General features: G+C 42.1%; 1 protein-coding gene across 3 annotated transcripts in view; it reads right to left on the bottom strand.

Annotated features, from left to right (window-relative positions):
• LOC134172580 (transmembrane protein 263-like) overlaps window positions 1-15620 on the bottom strand; it is a 211294-nt gene extending 195674 nt beyond the window's left edge. Inside the window, exons 1-2 of one of the 3 annotated variants that reach the window (XM_062635788.1) lie at window positions 15511-15620; window positions 15082-15210 (exon numbers count right to left, since the gene is read on the bottom strand). Coding sequence is in view for 2 of the 3 variants with exons in the window: in XM_062635786.1 (XP_062491770.1) it covers window positions 5543-5716 (174 nt within the window). In the remaining variant the exon portion in view is untranslated. Of the gene's footprint in view, window positions 1-4592; window positions 4724-5542; window positions 5735-15081; window positions 15211-15510 lie in introns of those variants that run through there. The other 2 variants (XM_062635786.1, XM_062635787.1) reach the window with 2 other exon arrangements.
• Window positions 15621-19985: the final 4365 nt, after the last annotated feature.

The raw sequence follows: 19985 nt of genomic DNA, 5'->3' as shown, positions 1-19985 counted from the left end.
CTTGGCATAAATAACTTTTCAGCAACACTAATGACACCACAACCTATTCCCCATTCAGCAAGCCAGTAAACAGTCTGGTCTACACTTCTTCCATTCATGTTTTATAGGGAGCATGTAACGCCATTTCTATAGCAAAAAGCCAATACATTCTGCTCAGTGGCATCTTAGACAGTTCTGGATCTTGAACTAATTGTTGTATTGCATTTTGTCTTGATCAACCATTCATTTTCCATCTGAATTTTACCTACATCAGTGTTAGCACAGAAAGACTTTTACAAACAACAAACCAGCAACACTTCAATTGATCATGTACTGACCTGGCCCAAACGGAACACTCCTCACTTCCATCAGATTAACCACTGTAGTTCTCAAAAGGATGCCATGCAGCAGTGCAAAGGCTGGAAAGTTACCCCAAAAGAGGCTGCGTAAGCTGCTGTTAATTCTAGTTTAAACTACTGTCTCCACAAGGAAGGATATGCCTTTTCCTGAACACTGCTTATATTCAAAATCTGACTGTGCTGAATTGCATTTGTTTGGAAGAGAACAAGTTACATGAAGGCAAAGTGTAATTGCACGGAATAACTCGCACATTAGCAAATGCTGAATTTGGGGGCAAGACAACACACAGTGAAAACAGCCTTTACAGAAATACCCAGCAGGCTCTGAAACAGAGAGAAGTATGACATGGAATGATGCAGGACCAAAGCATGACCATGGTCAAAGCAAACCAATTTGAAAGCAACTAATTACCAATAACGTCATCTCAGAAATACCAATTAAAGCATATTGGTAACTGGCATTCACTGATTCAGGCAATTTCAGTGGGAAGAATATGTTCTTCAATCCAGAACTAACTTCTGTTTCCTTATTTTATTAGGATTGCTAAACAAATTGTCTGCAAAACATCAAGCACTTCTGAATTAGCTGAGAGATCATATTATGTATCTATGACACCAATTTTAAACTGATTTTATTGATGGCTAGATAGCTAAGTATTTCCTTCCTTACAAAGGAGTTCTGAACTGAGATCAGAGATATTTTAGATTGGGATTACTTACTGTTGTAATGTTTTAAAGGAAAAACTTTCACATAAAATATTTATATACTCTACAGAACTAACACTGCATCTTCTGGTACTATCAAGCTCTCCAGTTTTACACCTTAGTCTGTATGCCTTAAACTTGACAGCCAGAAGCCCTGCCAGCAAGAACACCCCTTTTATTTCATGCTTCACAGAGATCTCATGTGTTTCCAGGCTAAGTGCAAAAAATATCACAACCTGTGCCATCCAAGATTCCAACCAGACTTATTTCACTCAGCAACTAAACAACCATCAGATAGAGAAAACCACCATTACGAATGCAAGCAACACAACTTAAAAGTAAAAATTAATTCTGGCAGCAATAGCTTTTGGTAATGGCTGCCTCTTACTTTTAAGGACCTGCAAGGTGATGATTTTCATCGTCCTTCCCTCACAGATGATCTTCTTTTTAGATTGAAAGGAAGCCCAAGAATTGCACCAGACCTTAGGAAGCTCTGCAGAAGCATTCAGATTGTAAGATTTGCTAACACAAACAAGTTCTGTGACTTCAACAGGTACAGCCAGCATCAACTCTTATGTTGAGGAAACTGCTTAAGAGCTTGGCTACTGCCCTGACCAATGTGAACATGTACCTTCCCCAGAACTTTAAAGGCACATAACCTTTTGCCATCCCTCTGAAATTCAGCTGCAATGCTGGGAAAAGAAAACCACCAGAAAGTTTGTAAGGCAGTTCACCAACAAAGAAAACCAGACGTGACCAATGATAGGCAAACAGTCAAGTCAGAATTATCTACAGATTATACAGTCCATGTTCCCTTTTACTCCATATCTGACATTCACTCTTCTCCTGCTTCCTATAATGAATTTACTATATACTCCATAGAAGCAATACCTTTTGTCTCCTTTTTTATAAGCTGTTCCTTTCCCACCCAAATACTTTTCATTTCAACTGTCAAGTGCCCTGCTAAACAGCATAAAAAAGAAGTTACATATACAAGTTTTGAGAGGATAAACCATGACATCCTTCATCCTTCAGGAACAGAGCTGTCTGTAAACGCAAGCAAGAGAAGTATTCACTCAGGCTTTCCGTAACTTCAGATGCTTCATCTTCATGCTTTTATCTGATCTCTGGGATCCATCTGCCAGTATCAAGTATCACAAGCAGTAAGACAAACAGAACTATAAGCAGTAAATTCATGTTCGTTCTCTTAAATATAGCTGTTTCTCAAAGCAAAATGTCACATTTTTGACACCTGTCCTATCCCAAAATATGTAACATAAATGTGATCACATGCCAAAGCACAAACTCTCATTATACTTTGGAGAATCACTTAAATTCAATAAAAAAGGGGAGAAGCTACTTAAGTGAATCACATCTTGAGCTTGCTCCCCCAAACAAGTGCTTCAATATCACATGACTCTCAATGCTTTTCATTCCTTTGATTTTGGATTTAAGTTAGAGCAGTGACAGGAGCAGTGTTACAGTCACTGAAGCAGCAACCATTCCCGGTAGCCATCAGGGGACTACCTTAATGCCCCAATTCATTCACCAGTTGAAGGTAGGGCATGGAGAGGTTCTGCTATCCAGGGCACATTCTCCAGTGCTCCCCAAGCCCAGAGACATCAATCAGTGTTTTGCCACAAGAGAAATACACTGGAAACAGGCTGTATTGTGGGACAGTAATTGGTAGCTGATACTGTAATGGACCGGAGGGGAGTTGGTCATCTCCTCACAATTCTCCACTTCCCTAATGAGTAACTGTCCTTCCCACCTGATAGACCTGTCATCCAGGCCCCTAATGCAGCCTGAAAAGGCGTATTTTCTTGCAATCAGAGGATCTGCCGTTGAAGGAAAGCAAATGCTCTTGGGGTATTAAAAATGTACCATTTATTCCTACACATGGAGATGGTCCACTTGCAAGCTGACTGCTTCTCATTCCTGTCCTACAGTGCAGGAAATAAGTTTTGTATTTTGCATAGCCTAAAAAGGCCCAGAAATACCATCTTTCAGCACCACCATTGCTTGAAAGAGATGGGAACAGAAGCAAAGTACACATAGATACTGCCTCAAATCCAACCCAGTTTCAGTCCCTCAAGCTTTAAAGCACAACTTTGCCATGCTGCTTTATTTCAGTCCATCTTTTAAACAGGATACTTAAGTTATTTGACTGACTTAAAAATAAGATACATCAAGCTTCAGCTTCCTCAGCAACAATCAGACATTAGTGAAGGATCCTGAAAGGATCACTTCCACAGCAGAACTCCCCTGATGGGTCTCTTCACCTGCTTCTTCCTTTGCCTAGTAGGCAGGCCATCATATGCACAGTAGCATTAACTTGTTTTACTTTGACAGCTCTGCTTTCTCAGCAACCTGCTAGCCAGCATCAATGAGAAAGGCTCCAAACCCATACTACTAAAATATACAAAGTCAAATGTATTTCCCAAGGATTAATAATAATTAGGGGAGAAATAGGTAAGATGACTTTTCAAAGAAGCTTGGTTCTGATGTGTTCCCTGCAATGAGCAACAACTTAGACTTATTTTCAACTCACACTGAACTATTCGGATCAGGTCCATAATAGGGATTCCCATTTCCCACACCAGACGGACACCCCTTTTTCTGCCTCACTTCTTCTTTCCTCCCCCTTTTAAGGGGTAAAACACTGCACTTTTGATGCATGCCACTTGTTAATTAAAAATTTAATTATTCCTCCACCCCAGCTTAAGACTTTACATCATGCAGCTGCAATGAGCTTAAAAAAAGGAAGCTGAGGCAACTGCTACAGCAAAAGGTGGCATATTTGGAAATAAACATACACTGTAGAGGGAAAGCTGTGAATCATTTTATACTGAAAAGCTCTACACAGTGTTTATACCTGATAAATGATTGCTTAAAGGAGAAAAATACTCTCCCCACACAAACACACACATTTTCCTTGAAATCAGAACATGACTCCATTCACACCTTCGTGTATTTTGAATAAGCTCATCTAAAATAGCCACAAGCTTTCCCCACTCTAGTGGGGCAAAAGAGGAATTCAGTGGAAGTAATGGGCTTAGCAAGAAAAATCAGCTGTTTACTCTGCATGCAATAAAACAGGAGCTACAGGAAATCTTTCCGGCTTTGGCCTCAAGCTGGATGTGCTGTTCAGCCAGCACTCTGAGGTTTTTGTTTTGCAGTATAAGTCAACAACTCACCCAGAGCCACAGCACTGTTTACCAACAGCTGTATCATGCATATTTTTTGTTATCCCACACTATCAGAACTAACAACCATTCAGAGAGGAAGAAAAATGAAATTACTCTTTACTGTCAGGCTTTGAACAAATGCAAAACAAAACAATAACACTGCACAGAAGGAAACATTCGTTTTATATAGATTTATTTAACGCAGTCGGAAACTGTCCCTTTTCTTCCATGTCAGCTGTGCAGACACTGATAGTTGAGGGCCCCTTGTGCATAGAGACAATTGTCAACCTGCGTAACCAACACGTGTAGTGCCCAGAACCCAAAACCTGCACCGGCTGGGGAACTGCAAACACATACTTACTTGACTCGAGAGGCTTGGAGGAAGGCCTGAGCCAAATTTCTCCATCAGGATAGTGACAGATCACAGACCATACACAGACCATCGAAACATACAGTTTCTACCTCAGAGAGCTTACAATCTAGCTCACAAATTCAGGAGACAGGGAATGCCTGGGGTGCCTTGTGTTTCAAACTGATTAACGTGAGGGACCCGTTTCAGAAGTCATGCACCTGCGAATTAAAGAGACAGGACAGAAAACAATGGGAAGCAAAACAATACCACAGCACTGCTAACTGCTAACCAACACAAATGGAGACAACCTCTCAGCTAAGAGCCAGTATATTATTATTACCGTTATAACCCAGCCAGCCTTAGCATCCACCTCTCCCACAGCACCAAAGCTGCCTGCCGGCATGGGTCAGCCCACTTCTACCCTGATAGTTTTCCACAGCAAACTAAGGAGAAAGTCCATGGTCTCCTCCACTCTACCGAAAGGGCCTGTGAGAGAAGCAGCACAGGTGAGCACCAGCGCTAACTGCTCCCAGGAGCATACCAGCAGCACCAAACCCCACGGCTGCTTGGGGCCGTAGAACTGCCTACACGAGTACAGCCGTGAGGGAAGAAGCACGAGGAAAGTAAGGCTATTTCCCTGCAGAGACACAAGCCCAGAGGGGGAGCGGGCCGGGCAGCCTCCCCCGGCTCCCCTCACAGCGCCGCAGGCAACAACCGGGCTGTAATGGAGAGAAGGGGGTAAATCTCCCTCAGGCGACGGCTCCGAGAAGCAGCACCACATCCCCCGCGAAGTCAGAAGCTTCTGGAAGTTACACTTTATTACGAGAGCGAACGGCGACCACCTCAAGCTAATGCTTACCGGGGGCCCGGCCCCTACCCCTCTTCCCCCCACAGCTACCGGTACCCGCCGCGGCCCAGCCGAACCCCGCCCGGCGGGACCCCCCTGCCGCCAGCATCACCTTCATGCCGCGCCTCCCGGAGCACCGCCCGGCAGGGATGGATGGATGGAGGGCGGGCGGGCGGCCCTCAGCTGCGTCCCCGTGTCCCCCAGGCGCGGATGCTCCGGGTCCTCCTGCCCGGTGTAAACACACAGCGGCGACAGGAGGGGGTGGGCCGAGGGGGGGCAGCGCCATGGCAACCCCGGCCGGAAGAGGAAGCGCGGGGGTCAGGGGCCGCCATCTTGTTGGGGGTCGCTGCCGCGGGCCGTTGCTGTGGTAGTTCTGAGGGGTTCGGAGCTGAGCAGCACCGCCAGGCACGCTTTAGTGACAAACTCTTCCTGGCGTTTGATGTTGAAGTGCTTTACAAATTGTAACGCGCTAGCCACCTCAGTTTCCCGTTATGTACCTGATGGGAGTGCAGCAAAGGGAGATAAGACCCAGCCATAGCCAGGCAAGGAGGTGGTGTTTGGCCAAGTTGAGGAGTTTGTTCTCAAGGCACTGTCGTTGGTGTGTGCTGCTTGTTGTTTTATTAATTCTGGTCAAGAGCTGAGGAACTGGGAGGAATTGGGGCTTTCTGCCCTTTTGCTCATACTATTCTCAACCAACATACCAGGTCTCTAGCTCTGCAGGACGGGGCTGCACTCACTGCTGGTGCTTCACATCAGGGTCTGCTCCTGGGTGGCAAAGACGATCATAGAATGGTCTGGTTTGGAAGGGACATCAAAGCTCATCCAGTTCTAAACCCCTGCCATGGGCAGGGACACCTTCCACTAGAGCAGGTTGCTCCAAGCCCCGTCCAACCTGGCCTTGAACACTGCCAGGGATGGGGAAGCCACAGCTTCTCTGGGCACCCTCTGCCAGTGTGGAAAAGCTTTGGCTTGTGTTCTCATGTATTGCTTTAAAGCTACCATGGGGCACAATCACACACCTGCTAGCAAATGGTTTGATTCAATGAGTGAAGCCAGACAAAACAAAACAAAAGGAAGGGTAGTTTGAAGTAATGATACCTTGAGCTGGGAGATAAAATAACATTAAGCAAATGGTGGGGATGAGAGTTCAGTTTTCTCTGATTTAGTAGTGTTCCACAGGTGAATATTAAGTTAATACATTACGTTGAGAACCTAACTACTAGTTGGCAAGTGTTTAAATCCAAAAGAGGAAAGATTGCTTTTATTCCCCTTTTTTCACCCCTTTACTTAGAAACTTTGCAATGACTTCTCTAAAGGATATGCCCTTGGCAGTCGTGTATGTCTTCTAAATCGTTCTTCATGTATCATATCTTCATGAATGGTATTGTCATGTATCTTCTAAGTCGTTCTTCAGTACAGTAGACCCTGTTTAATCAGAAACCATAAAAGGAAAAATGTGGCAGCTTAAAGGCTAGAAGCACCTTCACTCAGTGCACAGTGGAGGAAAAGCAGTTCATTTTTTTGCTGTTCCATATTGTTTTTTTCCAATCTGCAGAACCACCTCGGAGAGCAGAGGTAGAGTGGTACCCCAGGGCTAATTTTCATTTTTCAGTTAAATAGGAGTGTGTGGCGAGTTGGCCCTGGTACCCACTAGAGCTGCTCGATCACTCCCCTCCTCAGCTGGATTGGGGAGAGAATATACAATGAAAGGCTTGTGGGTCAAGATAAGGACAGGAAGAGATCATTCACTGATTACTGTCACAGGCAAACCAGACCCAACTTTGATAAACTAATTTCCTCATCAAATCAGAGTAGGATAATGAGAAATAAATCTAAATCTTAAAAACACCTTTCCCACACACACACTCCCTTCTTCCTGGCCTTAGCTTCACTCATAGATTCTGTACCTCCTCCTCTCCAGTGGTGCAAAGCTGTGGGGAATGGGGCTGTGGTCAGTTCATCACAGTTGTCTCTGCTGCTCCTTCCTAAGGTGGAGGATTCCTCATGCTCTTCTCCTGCTCCAGCGTGGGGTTCCTCCCACTGGAGACAGTCCTCCATGGACTTCTCCAGTGTGAGTCCTTCCCATGGGCTGCAGTTCTTCATGAACTGCTCCAGTGTGGGCTCCTCTCTCCATGGGGCCACAGGTCCTGCCAGGAGCCTACTCCGGCATGGGCTGCCCACAGGGTCACAGCCTGCTTTGGGCATCCGCCTACTCTGGTGTGGGGCTGCAGGTGGAATCTGCTGCAGCATGGGCCTCCATGGCCTGCAGGTGGAATCTGCTCCACCATGGACCCCCATGGGCTGCAGCCATACAGCCACAGGAAAATCTCTGCTCCAGAGCCCAGAGCACCACCTGCACTGAACTTGGTATCTGCAGAGCTGTTTCTCTCACATAGTGTCACTCTCTCTCTGGCTGCAGTTTCCATTGCATATCACCCTCACCCCCCACCGCCCCCCCTGTCTTCTTAACTGTGTTATCTTTAGGGTGCTCCCAGCATCACTGATGGGCTCTGCCTTGGCCACCCGCAGGTCTGTCTTGGAGCCAGTCTTGCAGATGGAAAGGAAGAGATTTTGATGTTTCTGAATAAACTATTACACTCATGTTTAAAGTAGATTTGGTGACCATAAACAATTAAAATTGGTACTTCTAACAGTACTGGCTGCAGAAATTAATGCAAGCACTGCAATATTTGAAAGCATCTGAAATTAAAATAAGGAAATATTTTTCTACTGATGTCTTTTCAGTATTTATATATGCTATAATCAATATCTATATATGCTATGAATGCTATAGAACAGATCTGTTTAATCAGATCTGTTTAGTAAAATATTTTATGATGGGGTAATGTGCATTAAAACATACTCATGACTGAACACTGATGCTGCATCATTCGGTAATGATAGAGAGGATTGAGACTATACAGCCCAAACAATGTTCCTGGTATATTTGCATGTCTTAAGCCTTACTGAGAACAGAATGAAAAGTTGGAAAGGGGAACACAGATTTAACCATCTTTTTTCACCATCTGAGCTGAAAGGCAAAATATAAAGACCAGACACTGTGAAATGTTCATTAAAATCCCAAACTTATTTTCACCTTACAGATAACACATGTTAAGAATAAATTAGCTTAACTCTTAAAGCTAGTCTCTTCATGGATATTGCACATAGCTCAAGAGATCTCACATTTCTGGTCTAGGGTTCATTGTTTCTCCAGGTTTTGGCTTATAGTCACATCCCATGTATGCATGAAGAGGCGGTATCATAGCTCCACCATGAAGTACCAAGAAAGCTTCTGAGGTCTTTGCAGAACAGTGAGATAGACTACACCACTGGCAAACCTTCAGAACTTGATAGACCCTATTCTCCTATTCTGCATCTCAGCTGCAGGTCACTGTAAGCTTTCTCATTGATGGGAAAGCAAAATAAAGGCATTGACAGATTGGTCTCTTGTAACCAACTTTTACTATTGGTGATTCTAATACATTCTCCTTTCTTACCATAAACACTAAAAATAAGCTGGAAAGCTACTTGTTACTGACCTTTGCTTTCATGTTTTTTTATTCCCCCCCCCCCCCTTCGGTGGTGTTACATTACTAACACACTTTGGCATGTTAAATATACTATTCTTACAGGAGAGCCCTAAGCAAGACTATAAAGATGTGATTTATACAATACTGGCAAAGAAAAAATGGAAAGAAAAAATATATCAGCCCTCTTACTAAGCTGAAATCATCTAGCTCTCAAGTAGATATATGAAAAGAACTCTGTACATGTTGCTGGTTTGGATTACAAATAGTACTTTGGCTTCAGTCTAGGTTTTTTTTTTCCCCTGTTATTGGGAAAGTTCTTATATAAAATCCATTTCAAACCTCTTTAATAAAGATCCTTCTGCACAGGGATACAGCACTTACCCATTACCTTCTGGAGCTGTACTCTCATCAGTCTGCCCACTTCTCTGAATGCAAAGTTTTTTTTCTCAATTATGTAAAATCCTGAACTTTAAATATCAGTTTGGCTTATTGTGTCATTATTTGTGGTTCTTTGTTGTGTTTCTTTAAGGTTCTTTGAAAGAACACTCTTAAATGAGGCTAGGAGCCTAATGCCTGTGACAGAGCCTTTCACAAACTTACAGGGCAAAACAGATATAGCAAACCTGATGTGAAGAGACACTGAACTGTGACCATGGTCGGTTTGTTCTCAGAGCACCAAGAAAGAATGAGTTTCTATTACACTGTGGCAGGCAGTATTTCATGATGTTTACATAAAATGGCCAAAGCATTTCCACCAGCAGATATTGGCATTTTCTAGAAGGATTTTTTTTTTTTACAAAATGGGTTGTATAAGAAAAGGCATATTGTTGGCAACAAAGGATCCTTGGAGCCTGATATTTTCACCTGCCATGCATCTTACACAATGCACATCCAAGCGGATACTGTCCACCTGGAAGGATGGCGTAAATGAGAAAGTAAGAATAGCCATTATAGAATCATAATAGTTGCACCTTCTGCTCATTAGATAAGTTATAGGAGCATTCAGGGAATAAAATCCTTTCATCACTGAAGTCATACAAAATTCCCACTAATTTCCACAGGGCTAATCTGCTGCTTCAGTTTGACAGCAGTAATCAGGTACCCCATCTGTTTAATTCTCAGACTGGGCAAGAACTTCATTTTGTCTGAAGTTCACATTTTCACCCTTTTTTGATTAAAATGTGTTCTTTGAGAATGAAGGTACCAGTTTCTGTTTGTTCTTCTAATTTAATAAAGGCAGTCCCTTTGTTCCTATAGTATGTGATTAGCTTTGTATCACTGAGCAACATAAACTAACAAGGTTTGAAAGCATTTTTCTACCAAATAAACTGTGAAAGCTCCTATGTTTATATTCCCCAAAATTAAAACTCAGATGAGATTAATTGAAAAATCCAGCCTTGAAAGCAACTGGAAGCTCCATTTCATAAAAGGCCACATATTTGGCAATGAAAGCAAGTTTTGATAATTTTAATGAGGGAAAGAAAGTGAAAAAGAAAGTGAGTTTGAACTTCTAGGTTCACTTAAAGCTTCTGTATTTCATATGCTTTTAGCTATGGAGCACAAAGGCAATTTATGTTTTACATAGCCTTCAAAGTCCTGCAACAGAAAACTGTCTCTGCCAGAATGCCAGGATACATAACTGGATTCACATATGGGCTTCCCAGACCTCTAAAATGTTCAGATTCATTTTTACTTTGAACTCCTGCCAAAGACTCTGAACTGCACAGACAGCAAAGCTCTGCTAGTAGGTTCTGCTGACATTTGGAATCACCAGCAATTTGTTCTCAGGATGCCAGAACAAAGCTGTAGATAATACTTCACCCCTATCATGAACCATAGAATTCATATGGAGGTGTCTCTTGACCTTTTGAAGTTTGGGGTTTTTTTCTACCTACACAGGCAGTATAATTTTTTACAGGAAGGAGGCACTGACATGATAATGCTTGCAAAGTTACAGTGCTTTCTTTAAGCAGTGCTTCTGGCCAAAATCTTCCTATCATCCATTTTATGATCTCCTCTTCCTAGACTAAAGTTTCTTCTCAACGGAGATGAGAAGCCAGCTAGCACCCTCCATGCTCAGGACCTGTGGTCCAAAAGAATATTGGTAGCACTGAACTGTGATAGTTTTACTCCAGTGTAAGTTGTACCTTACAGTGTTAAGGCTTAACAGTACTGGACATTTAGAAATTATTAACTGGAGCATCACTCCCTCTACTTGCTGTTAGTAGTGGGAAAGGTAGGGAAATAACAGCATGAGGCACTGCAGCAGACAGACCCAGGAGTATTAGCAGTGGCTTCTACTTAGTGTTGGTGGAGCTTTGCTTCTTTTGTAACCAGGCCTGTAGCTCCTCCTGCATTGAGTGTCTGCTCTCTGAGATTCCAAAGATTCTTGTCTCACAGCCTGTTTCTGCTAGATTGAATTGCATCCCAATAGAAGGCCCTATCTACAGAGGGGTCTTACTACTACATTTAAGACACTTGTCAGCATTTGCAAACGTGCATCTTGATTAAGCACAGTCACATGTCTTTATGAAAACTGTGCTGCAAAAGCAGACTGGTGTCCTAAAGTATCTGCTATAAGAAGAGATTCATTTGGCATTACCAGTACTCTCAGTGGATTCTTCTCTCAGGTCATTAGGCTTGGTGGGGCCATTGCACAGGATGACATCTTGACTTGTAGCTGGTTTTAGATTGCACAAGAAAGGACTGCATAGGTATTTCTCCTAATGACAGGTAAGCTCCAGTATACTGATTGCACTACTGTTTGATCAGTAAATTAGTTGTGTAAAAATTAATACTCCTAGAGAGGAGAAATTAACAGCAGTGGCTTGTTTCTCTACTGGGCACTCTGTGAGCTCTTCTAAGCTCTACAGTATATTTGGGGGTGTAAACTAATGCCAGTGCTTGCCCACTACAGTTTTAGCCACATGTCCCTGTCCTGACATAGTACCCTCTTAGTGCCTCTACCAGGTGGGTTTTCCAACCTGATCACTGATCCACAAAGCATCCACTGCCCCGCATTAGACCCATATTAATGCTCTGGAATAGTGGCAATGCTGTTGAACTACCTAGTGAAACAGGCAGGGACAACTACCTGTCAAACTACAGTGAAAAGAGAAACGTCAGTATCACTGTGTTGATGCAGTAACTGGCAGAGACACTTCTCACACAGGCATGCTCTCTGTAGCTTTAAATACTACCTACATTCAACAGCTTCTCCTTAAAATAGGTTGCCACTGAGAAAAGCTGACAATATACCAAATACTGAGGGCCAAGTCCAATATCTAGGCAAAAAAGTTCTGATATAACCCAGACAATATCCACCAAAGCAGGTCTGTGTTCAAGCTGCCTCTTAGGTCAGGCTATTGCAGACATCAGTACCTGGAATGGTGTCTAGTTCCAGAGGGTCTTGAACACTTCAACTATTTGTAATCACAGAATTCCTACTGCTAAATAACACTCCTTTAGTTGGTAATATGCAATCCACATGCAGCTTTTGCAGTCAGCACAGATATTGCCATAGGTGACCAACTCCCTTTTTATAGATCAGGTTTAGAGCAAGCTCCAGTCTTTGGTTGATACATGAACTCTAGAGGACCTTCCCTCATTCTCTAGGTGCTGGTCTCACTTTAGTAAGAACAGAGGCTTCCAGATAATGACTTGGAGCAAAAGCTGCAATTCACCATGTGTTAAACCAGGCACTGGGGATGCTGTGTGAACAGGAATGATGGGGCATGCATAATAAAAAAATGCCTGGCAGTACATCAGTCAAAGGATGTTCTGCCTTATATTTATAAATAATTGAAGTTGCACACAAAGTGGGTGACAACAATGATTCAGAGCTGAAGGTACAATACATAACCACTGTTCTGACATGAATCCAGTTCAATCTCAGACCCAATTCACAGCAGTGGATGAAGAGGGATGCGGGAAGGAGATTCCTACCTTATCCTCACCACAAACCCACACAGAAGTACTTTGCAGACTGTTTGAATTTCTGTTACAGGTCTTACACGCTCTTAAAAATCCATTGCAGGGCAAACATTTAATGTTTGTATGCTTATATGCTTGCAAGAGACAGTGCCCATATGCAAAACTGTGCTTCTGTATTTATGCATGCATATGGGGATTAGCATGTAGAATTAGTTCTTTTTCTAATCCTAGTGAAATGTGGTAGGACCATTAATGCCAAGAAAGGGAACTTTCATCTCCTTCATACCCTTCATATTATTCTTCACTAATGGGCTGTGCCTCAGTAATTACAGCTCTAGAAGGGAAGAAGTTGACCTGGGCTTACTTATTGTAGAGCTACCATGGAGAGAGGATATTAGCATTGCCATGGAGATGAAAGCACAGGCAAGTTATATGGATTCTAGTAACTGTTGAAAAATATATGAACTATTTAAAAAGCAAAATGTTTAAGGTGTGAGGTCTCAATTCTTCACTCCTTCCAAGGAAAATATGAGCTTTGCATGGCAGAACTGCAAAAGATAGCGTGGCAGTCCCACAGCTGGCAGACAGCCTTCCTGAAGCACAGGGTCAGATACAACAGACTCCTATTCCTTCATGTTGTTCTCTACCTCGTTTCCTTTCTTTAGTTTTACTGTTCATGAGGTATCCAGATCTTCACTTCAGCTGGTGGACACAACCATGTACCCTTATGTAGTTGTTTCACCCCCTTTTCACTCTCCAGGAGAAAGGCAGTGACCAACTGAAATACTTCCCCCATCTCTCCCGTAGAATGTTGGGATCTAAAATGCTGGACTTTAAGATCAACCAGCACTAAGATAACACAATAGATTCTCAGATTTGCCTGTTCAGTGTTCCCTTCCACCTCCCCCCTTCAACTGTTTAACTTATAGAAAGAACCTAGAAATCAGCTGCTGTTCGTAAACATCAGAGAGGCAAGAAGAGAAAGTGTGGGCATGGCTAACACACTAGAGAGCCGTGCCTCCCCATGAATCCCACCAAGCTGTTAGGAAATCAGACAGCAGTAGGTGCACAGGTTGAATCCAGCATGACTCCAGAATGCAGATGGAGATTATTTCTTGTACCAACACAAGCAATAGGGCTGCTTGCATGACACCGCCCCAGCATGGAAACTGCTCTCAAACAGCTCATCAACAACATGCAGTTGAAAAGTCACAGTTTGGAGGTTTCTGAGATAACGCAACTCTAATCTTTGATTTGCTGCTGTTATCAAATCTCAGCAATGCAAAACTAAACTCAGCCAAACTGCTACACGTCTAACTCCTGGGAGTCTCCAGGATTAAGGTTATAATGTGTATACCTCCAGGACATGCTGTAAGCACATCGGGTGTCAAAAGCAAACATAGAGCTGGAAAATACCTGTGCAAAAGCATTTTTCAGATAGTCATGATAAACAGAAGAAACAGTGCTGATTATTAAATGCATTGCTTTTTCTCCTGTGAGTTATAACCAGCTGATACTCACAGTTTGGTATTTGAAGTATTTTTGGCTGGAAACTTCACGTTTCAGCTGAGATATACAGTTAGAGCCTCTAATACTTATTTTCGTGAAAGCTTTCCTAGTATGTGATGTCAGGTCTTAAGCTGTAGAAAACATACACATTCCAAAACAAGGAAGAGCAATGTGGCTATACTAGTGCCTGAATTTCTCTTCTTTGCTTTTGCAAAGAATATTATGGTTTTCCACAGGGGCAAGAAAACTGTCTCCATGTTGCCCCGTTCCTCCAGCACACCTGGAAATATACATCCCTCTTGCAGAGCATAAATCACTTTGCTCTTTGACCATTTATTCCTTTTCATCTCCATTCTGGGCACTTGAGCTCCATTTCAGCAACATAATGTTTCTGTAGGAGGTGGAAGATAGGAACACACACAGACCACACAAGAAAAAGGCCTCACAGGCTGCTTTTTTCTAATTGGAAATCCAGAAATTTAACTTAATACAACCTAGACTGCCCTTTTCAACACTGCCCTTCACAGCTTAGTACCCTGACCTTTCTCACTTCAGAAAAGAAAACCTTATCACTATAGCATTGTAGAATAGTATCCCCTCAGGTAAAACAGTGCTCTAAAAGTCAGCAGCGATGGCCAGGAAATAGCTGTTTTAGTAACAATGATGTGCTGCTCACCCAGCCTCAAGCTGAGCTTCTTGTTACAATCCATATTCATCACAAATCCTTCTGGATTTTTTGGGTATTAGCAATGTTTCCTTGGACTGCAGCTTCTCCCATGAACCTTCAGTAAGCCACCATTATCACCTGCATAGTCAAAAAACCTACTTTGAGAACAGCATTCTAACAGTAGCACATTTCTGTTAGGAAAAGGAAATTAATTTTAAGCTAAAAAAAGCTAACCAAAGACATTAATACCTGAACCAGTAGAAGCTGCACTAAGTGGCTTTAGTGAGTCCTTGGAGCCTGTCACTCCTATACACTTATATACCATCCTATACTATCAAGTATCTATAATGCTTGTTTTGTGCTGACAGACATCACTGCACACACTGTATTGTGACTCAGAATTCTCAGTACTAAAACAAGAACTATTCAGTCAGTTACACAGGTGGCACAACCCTCTTCCATCACATGGGAAGATGCTGTACAGAAGACCCCTTTCCTCTGTTAACTCTGCACTACCCAGTATCACAGCAACTACCACCTGCAGTCCTTGGGATTGGAAGTAAAATACTTTATTAGTAAGCATAAAGACATTAACCACAGAAACACTGACTCCAACAAATCTTCTCCTGTGGAAAGCTAGGCAACTCCTTTTCTTGAGGGTAGATCCTTGACCTCTGTGAGGGCTGCAGGTATTACGCACTTCTGGGAACTAACACACCTGTTTCACATCCTGTATGTGGCTGAAGGTGCATCTCTTTAGCAATCAGCTTTGAAAACCTGACCTTAATTTCATGTCTAAAACAAAGGTAATAGCACCCAACTGCTTTGTAAGCACTTGCCAGAGAACATTTGAAGACTGGAGGCTCTGTTCCTTTGCCAGGAAAGATTAGCAATCCCCATAGGGAGGGATGGCATGGGACTCCTGCTTTCTAGTTCTCATTCTGCTGCTGAGACATCCTGGATGCACTTGTTCATGAGCCAGCATCTGAATTTCTTTATTCATGAAATGTGGCTAAACATTCCAATTTTTAGTATTTCATTATATTTTCAAAATACTTTGAATAAGGCATGCTAAGAAAGTTCTGAACATTATTACCTGCTTGTACATTTTTCATGTCACTTTTTAGCCTAGCAGCTTATATTCCCAAGACATGTGCTGTCCCTACAAACACACAGAGAAATCAAACCTATTCTATTTCTGAAGCTTCATCCTGACAGGTTTATGAAAGAAATGTTGGATCTTACCCAATTGCCTGATGCTTCTCTATTAAGAAATTTCACCTCAAAGTAGTGTCTTGTGTATAGAACTAGTTTTGTTTCTTACAAGGTTTCAGGTTTCTTTCCCTGAAAGCTCCTGTGGAAATACATACACATTGTTATGTTATGCATACATTTCCATGTTTGTATGAAGTCTAAGTTCTGATTACACAGAAAGACCTGAAAAACACACAGTTGTGCCACTTTAAAGAGTGGAACTCCCTAAAAGCAAAGAAATTAGCTAAAAGGAACAATTAAAAGGATAAAAACTTAGAAACTTAAAGAAAATATTACTGGCATAGAAATAAAATGTATACTAGACATTGTATAAAGAGCAATCATGCTTAGATGTGGGAGCAGCAGAAATGAAGAGTGGAAGTCATCTGGTGAAAATAAAGAGCAATGTAAATTCTGACAAGTGGCAACATGGGTAAAAAGATACATCTTTTTAAATTGGAAATCTGTCAAAATTATTGGAATCAGTAGAAAAGCAAGATGTAAAAATAAGGTTACTGCAGAAAAAGCCATGCATCCCTTAGGCCGACATGTGCTATGGAGCAGCACAGGGATGTTCCTGATAAGATCATTCCTTACAGGGGTTGATGTGAGGAAATCTCAGGCTCAGGAAGGATGTCTCAAAGAAAATACCATTGTTGAGAAGAAAGGGGTTTAGCACAAATCAGTGCAACAAACACTACTGACTTGTTAGGAGCAGGTGACGCTTATCCAGGGGTTCAGAGGCAGCTCATGTTTGAAACTGCTCAGCTACTGAGTTTAGTAAGTGCCGCTTAAATCACTGCAGTGCCAGAGCTGGGGGAAAATGCAATCAAACTCAAAGAAGGATTCAGGTGAGTGGTTGGATTTCTTCCATATCCAGGGTTGGAAGAAATGTATAATGAAAATGGAAGAAGTAGGCTAAGGGATAAACTTCATGTATAGGGGCTGAGTCAGAGTTTAAATACAGTCTCCTAGGGGTTTCTGAAGAAGCCCATGATGATCCAGCTGGTGACCCAGTGGATACAGTTACCTAAGCTACAGTTGTGTTCACTAGATAGTACAGGGACTGAGGAAGCCAGGTGCAACATGTTACAGCTTTTAGGGATGGAGGGTGCCAACAGACCTTAATGACTCCTGACTGGCCTCACCTGGGGTCTCTACCCATGGCCTCTACCCATTGGCCCAGGGCCCCTATTTCAGCTCTGGCATTACATTTTGCTTCTTGTTGGGGCTGTGTTGTAGAACCATGTTCCTTTGGTTTGGTCTTTGTTTTCTTGCTTGGACATCAAGCCTATGTTTTGGTCTTGTTTGTGCCTTCAGCTTTTGGATGGGCACTGAAGGTGGTTCAACACCTCATCAACAGGCTGTGCTGCACTTACAGTTTCTCAAACCCTGCTTATGGAGTAGCCCTTTTCCTGCTGCTTCTCTCTGGTCCATTTGTCTTGGTTCCCTTCCAAGGCAAGCCAGGGAAAGGAGCAATGACCTCTATTGTAAAGTGGAGCTTAGGCAGAGCCAGAAGAGTGTTTGGGTTCTGCAGTATAAGCTTTCTAAAAGCTTTTAGGGGGACTCATTAATAAAAGAAATTTTAAGGCCTAAAAATTCTTTTAGGGGAAAATAATGCAGGTAAAGAACTCATTTTCCTAATGGGCCATCAGAACACATCCAAAACCTGTTGTGGCATCTGTATGTATAATCTAAAAGTATCTGGTGGAGGTGAATAGTGAAGCAACAAGCTGCAGATGCTAAAGCAGTCTTGAGATGATTTAGGCTAAAACTGGTGCATCGCTTCCTAGCATACATTACAGAACAGACTCTTCAGGCTTGCAAGCATTTTCTGCAGGAAGCAGTTACTGGTCTGTACTGTGCAGAGAGGGATCAAAGGAATGAACGGGCTGTGAGTGGTGATGGTGAGTTCCTTACTCTTTCTGGAAGCACATCCCACTTGCACAAATGGCAAACCGCTAGAGAGCAGCATTACCTCAGGACTTTTGTTGTGTGCTTGTAAATAAAACAATACCTTAGCGTGATGTTTGCAACTAGATAATGGTTTCACATCAGGTTTTATCAGAACAGGGAACCTGTAGACCAGCCAATCCCATCTGGCTCACCCAATGGGTATTTTGATACTCAAATACTGAAACTAACCTTTGTAGCTTGTCTTCATGAACCCAACTTTTCCTATGCATCAAGTTCAAAAAATAGTGAAGTTCTTTTCAGCCTACAGCTACTGCAAACCAGACAAAATCAAGTTGGATGTAAAAGCTTCAGCTAATTCTTGTCTCTAGCCATCATCTTGTTCTAAGGCTCACCGATGCCTGTAGTTATCTCCAATGCAGAGTCTTTGGAGCTGCGACTCTCCTAACATTCTGACACTGGAAGGGTAGAAGATGAGTGGTGGTAAAATGGCAGAGATCACACTGCTGCAGAAGTGGTTTAGGAGGGACAGAGTCCAAACATACACTGGTTTCAAACTAATTTTAACATATCTCAGTATTTACACCAGAGATTTTGTCTTTTAAAGTCTGAATCTTTCATTTAAATAAAAATGTACCTGAAATGTGGAAATACACCAATATGTGCTGTGGCATAAGATACTCTAACTTACACTAAAATCAACTAATTACCTGAAAATAATTAGTCTTAGACTGATTAGACTTAGCATTCAAGTCTTCATGTATCAAGCATATGCTATGGTACCTTTTCTATGAAAGGTTTGCTTTTGCTGCCTAGTAACTTGGACAAGTAAGGATTTAAAAAAGAAAATCTTATTTTTGTGATTTTTGACCTTTTCTGAAAAAGCCCAAACATTTTTTTTCACACTCAGTCAAGGTCAGTGATTTAATTATTCTGAACCGATTTACTGACTGGCAACTGAAAAGCAGGAAAACTCATTTTCTTCTCTCAACCAGTAAATAATGAGGCATGAATTGTATGCGTTCACTAATCCTAGCATCCTGAAGGACACAATACCTGTAATCAGATAACTGTTAAATAACATAAACACAAAGGAAGTGGCATACATGGTTTTTATCATTTAACTCTTTTTTTTTCAGCCTGGTACAGTGTAGTGTAATAGTTTCACTTAATAGCTATGAAGTTATTTGAAACTGCTCTTCAGTGGAAGCTGATTTCTGTCTAAATGCAGCATAAACCAAAACAGGTTTAAAAAGGAAATGTCACGTAGTAAGTGCCATATTATTGTGACTTAACAAGTTAGGACTCTTGATATAGTAAGAACTGGTCTGTTTAAGCATGGAAAGATAAATGAATCCTCCTGAAAAGTAATAGTTTTCTTAAGGTGAATACACAGCTGAGTTAAGCCAACTGCTTGTTCACTAGGAATTGTCTGTATAATTGTCTGAGAAACTGAGCATCAGAGTGATGCTCCACTACACGCTTAGACAATCACATGGCCTTTCACTCTCCTGAACTTTGTTTTCCTTGAGGTTCATACACTCTAATGCTTTAGCCAGGGAAAGGGCCCTCCATATGTTTCGCATTATGGAAAGATCATTGAACTGATATTCCTGATGCTTCTGATGATACCTGTTACAGATACAGAGCTAGGGAAAAATCTGTGCTTAAGCACTAACAGATGTTTGTTTTTAATACCTTTGTAATTTAATCTTATGCCAAGAGGGACTTTGATTACAGAGTGA

This window comes from Pezoporus occidentalis, unplaced genomic scaffold (assembly GCF_034315485.1).
Source record: "Pezoporus occidentalis ecotype Australia unplaced genomic scaffold, CSIRO_AGI_Poc_V1 ctg46, whole genome shotgun sequence".
NCBI lineage: Eukaryota > Metazoa > Chordata > Aves > Psittaciformes > Psittacidae > Pezoporus > Pezoporus occidentalis.
This window is presented reverse-complemented; position numbering and strand designations above follow the sequence as displayed.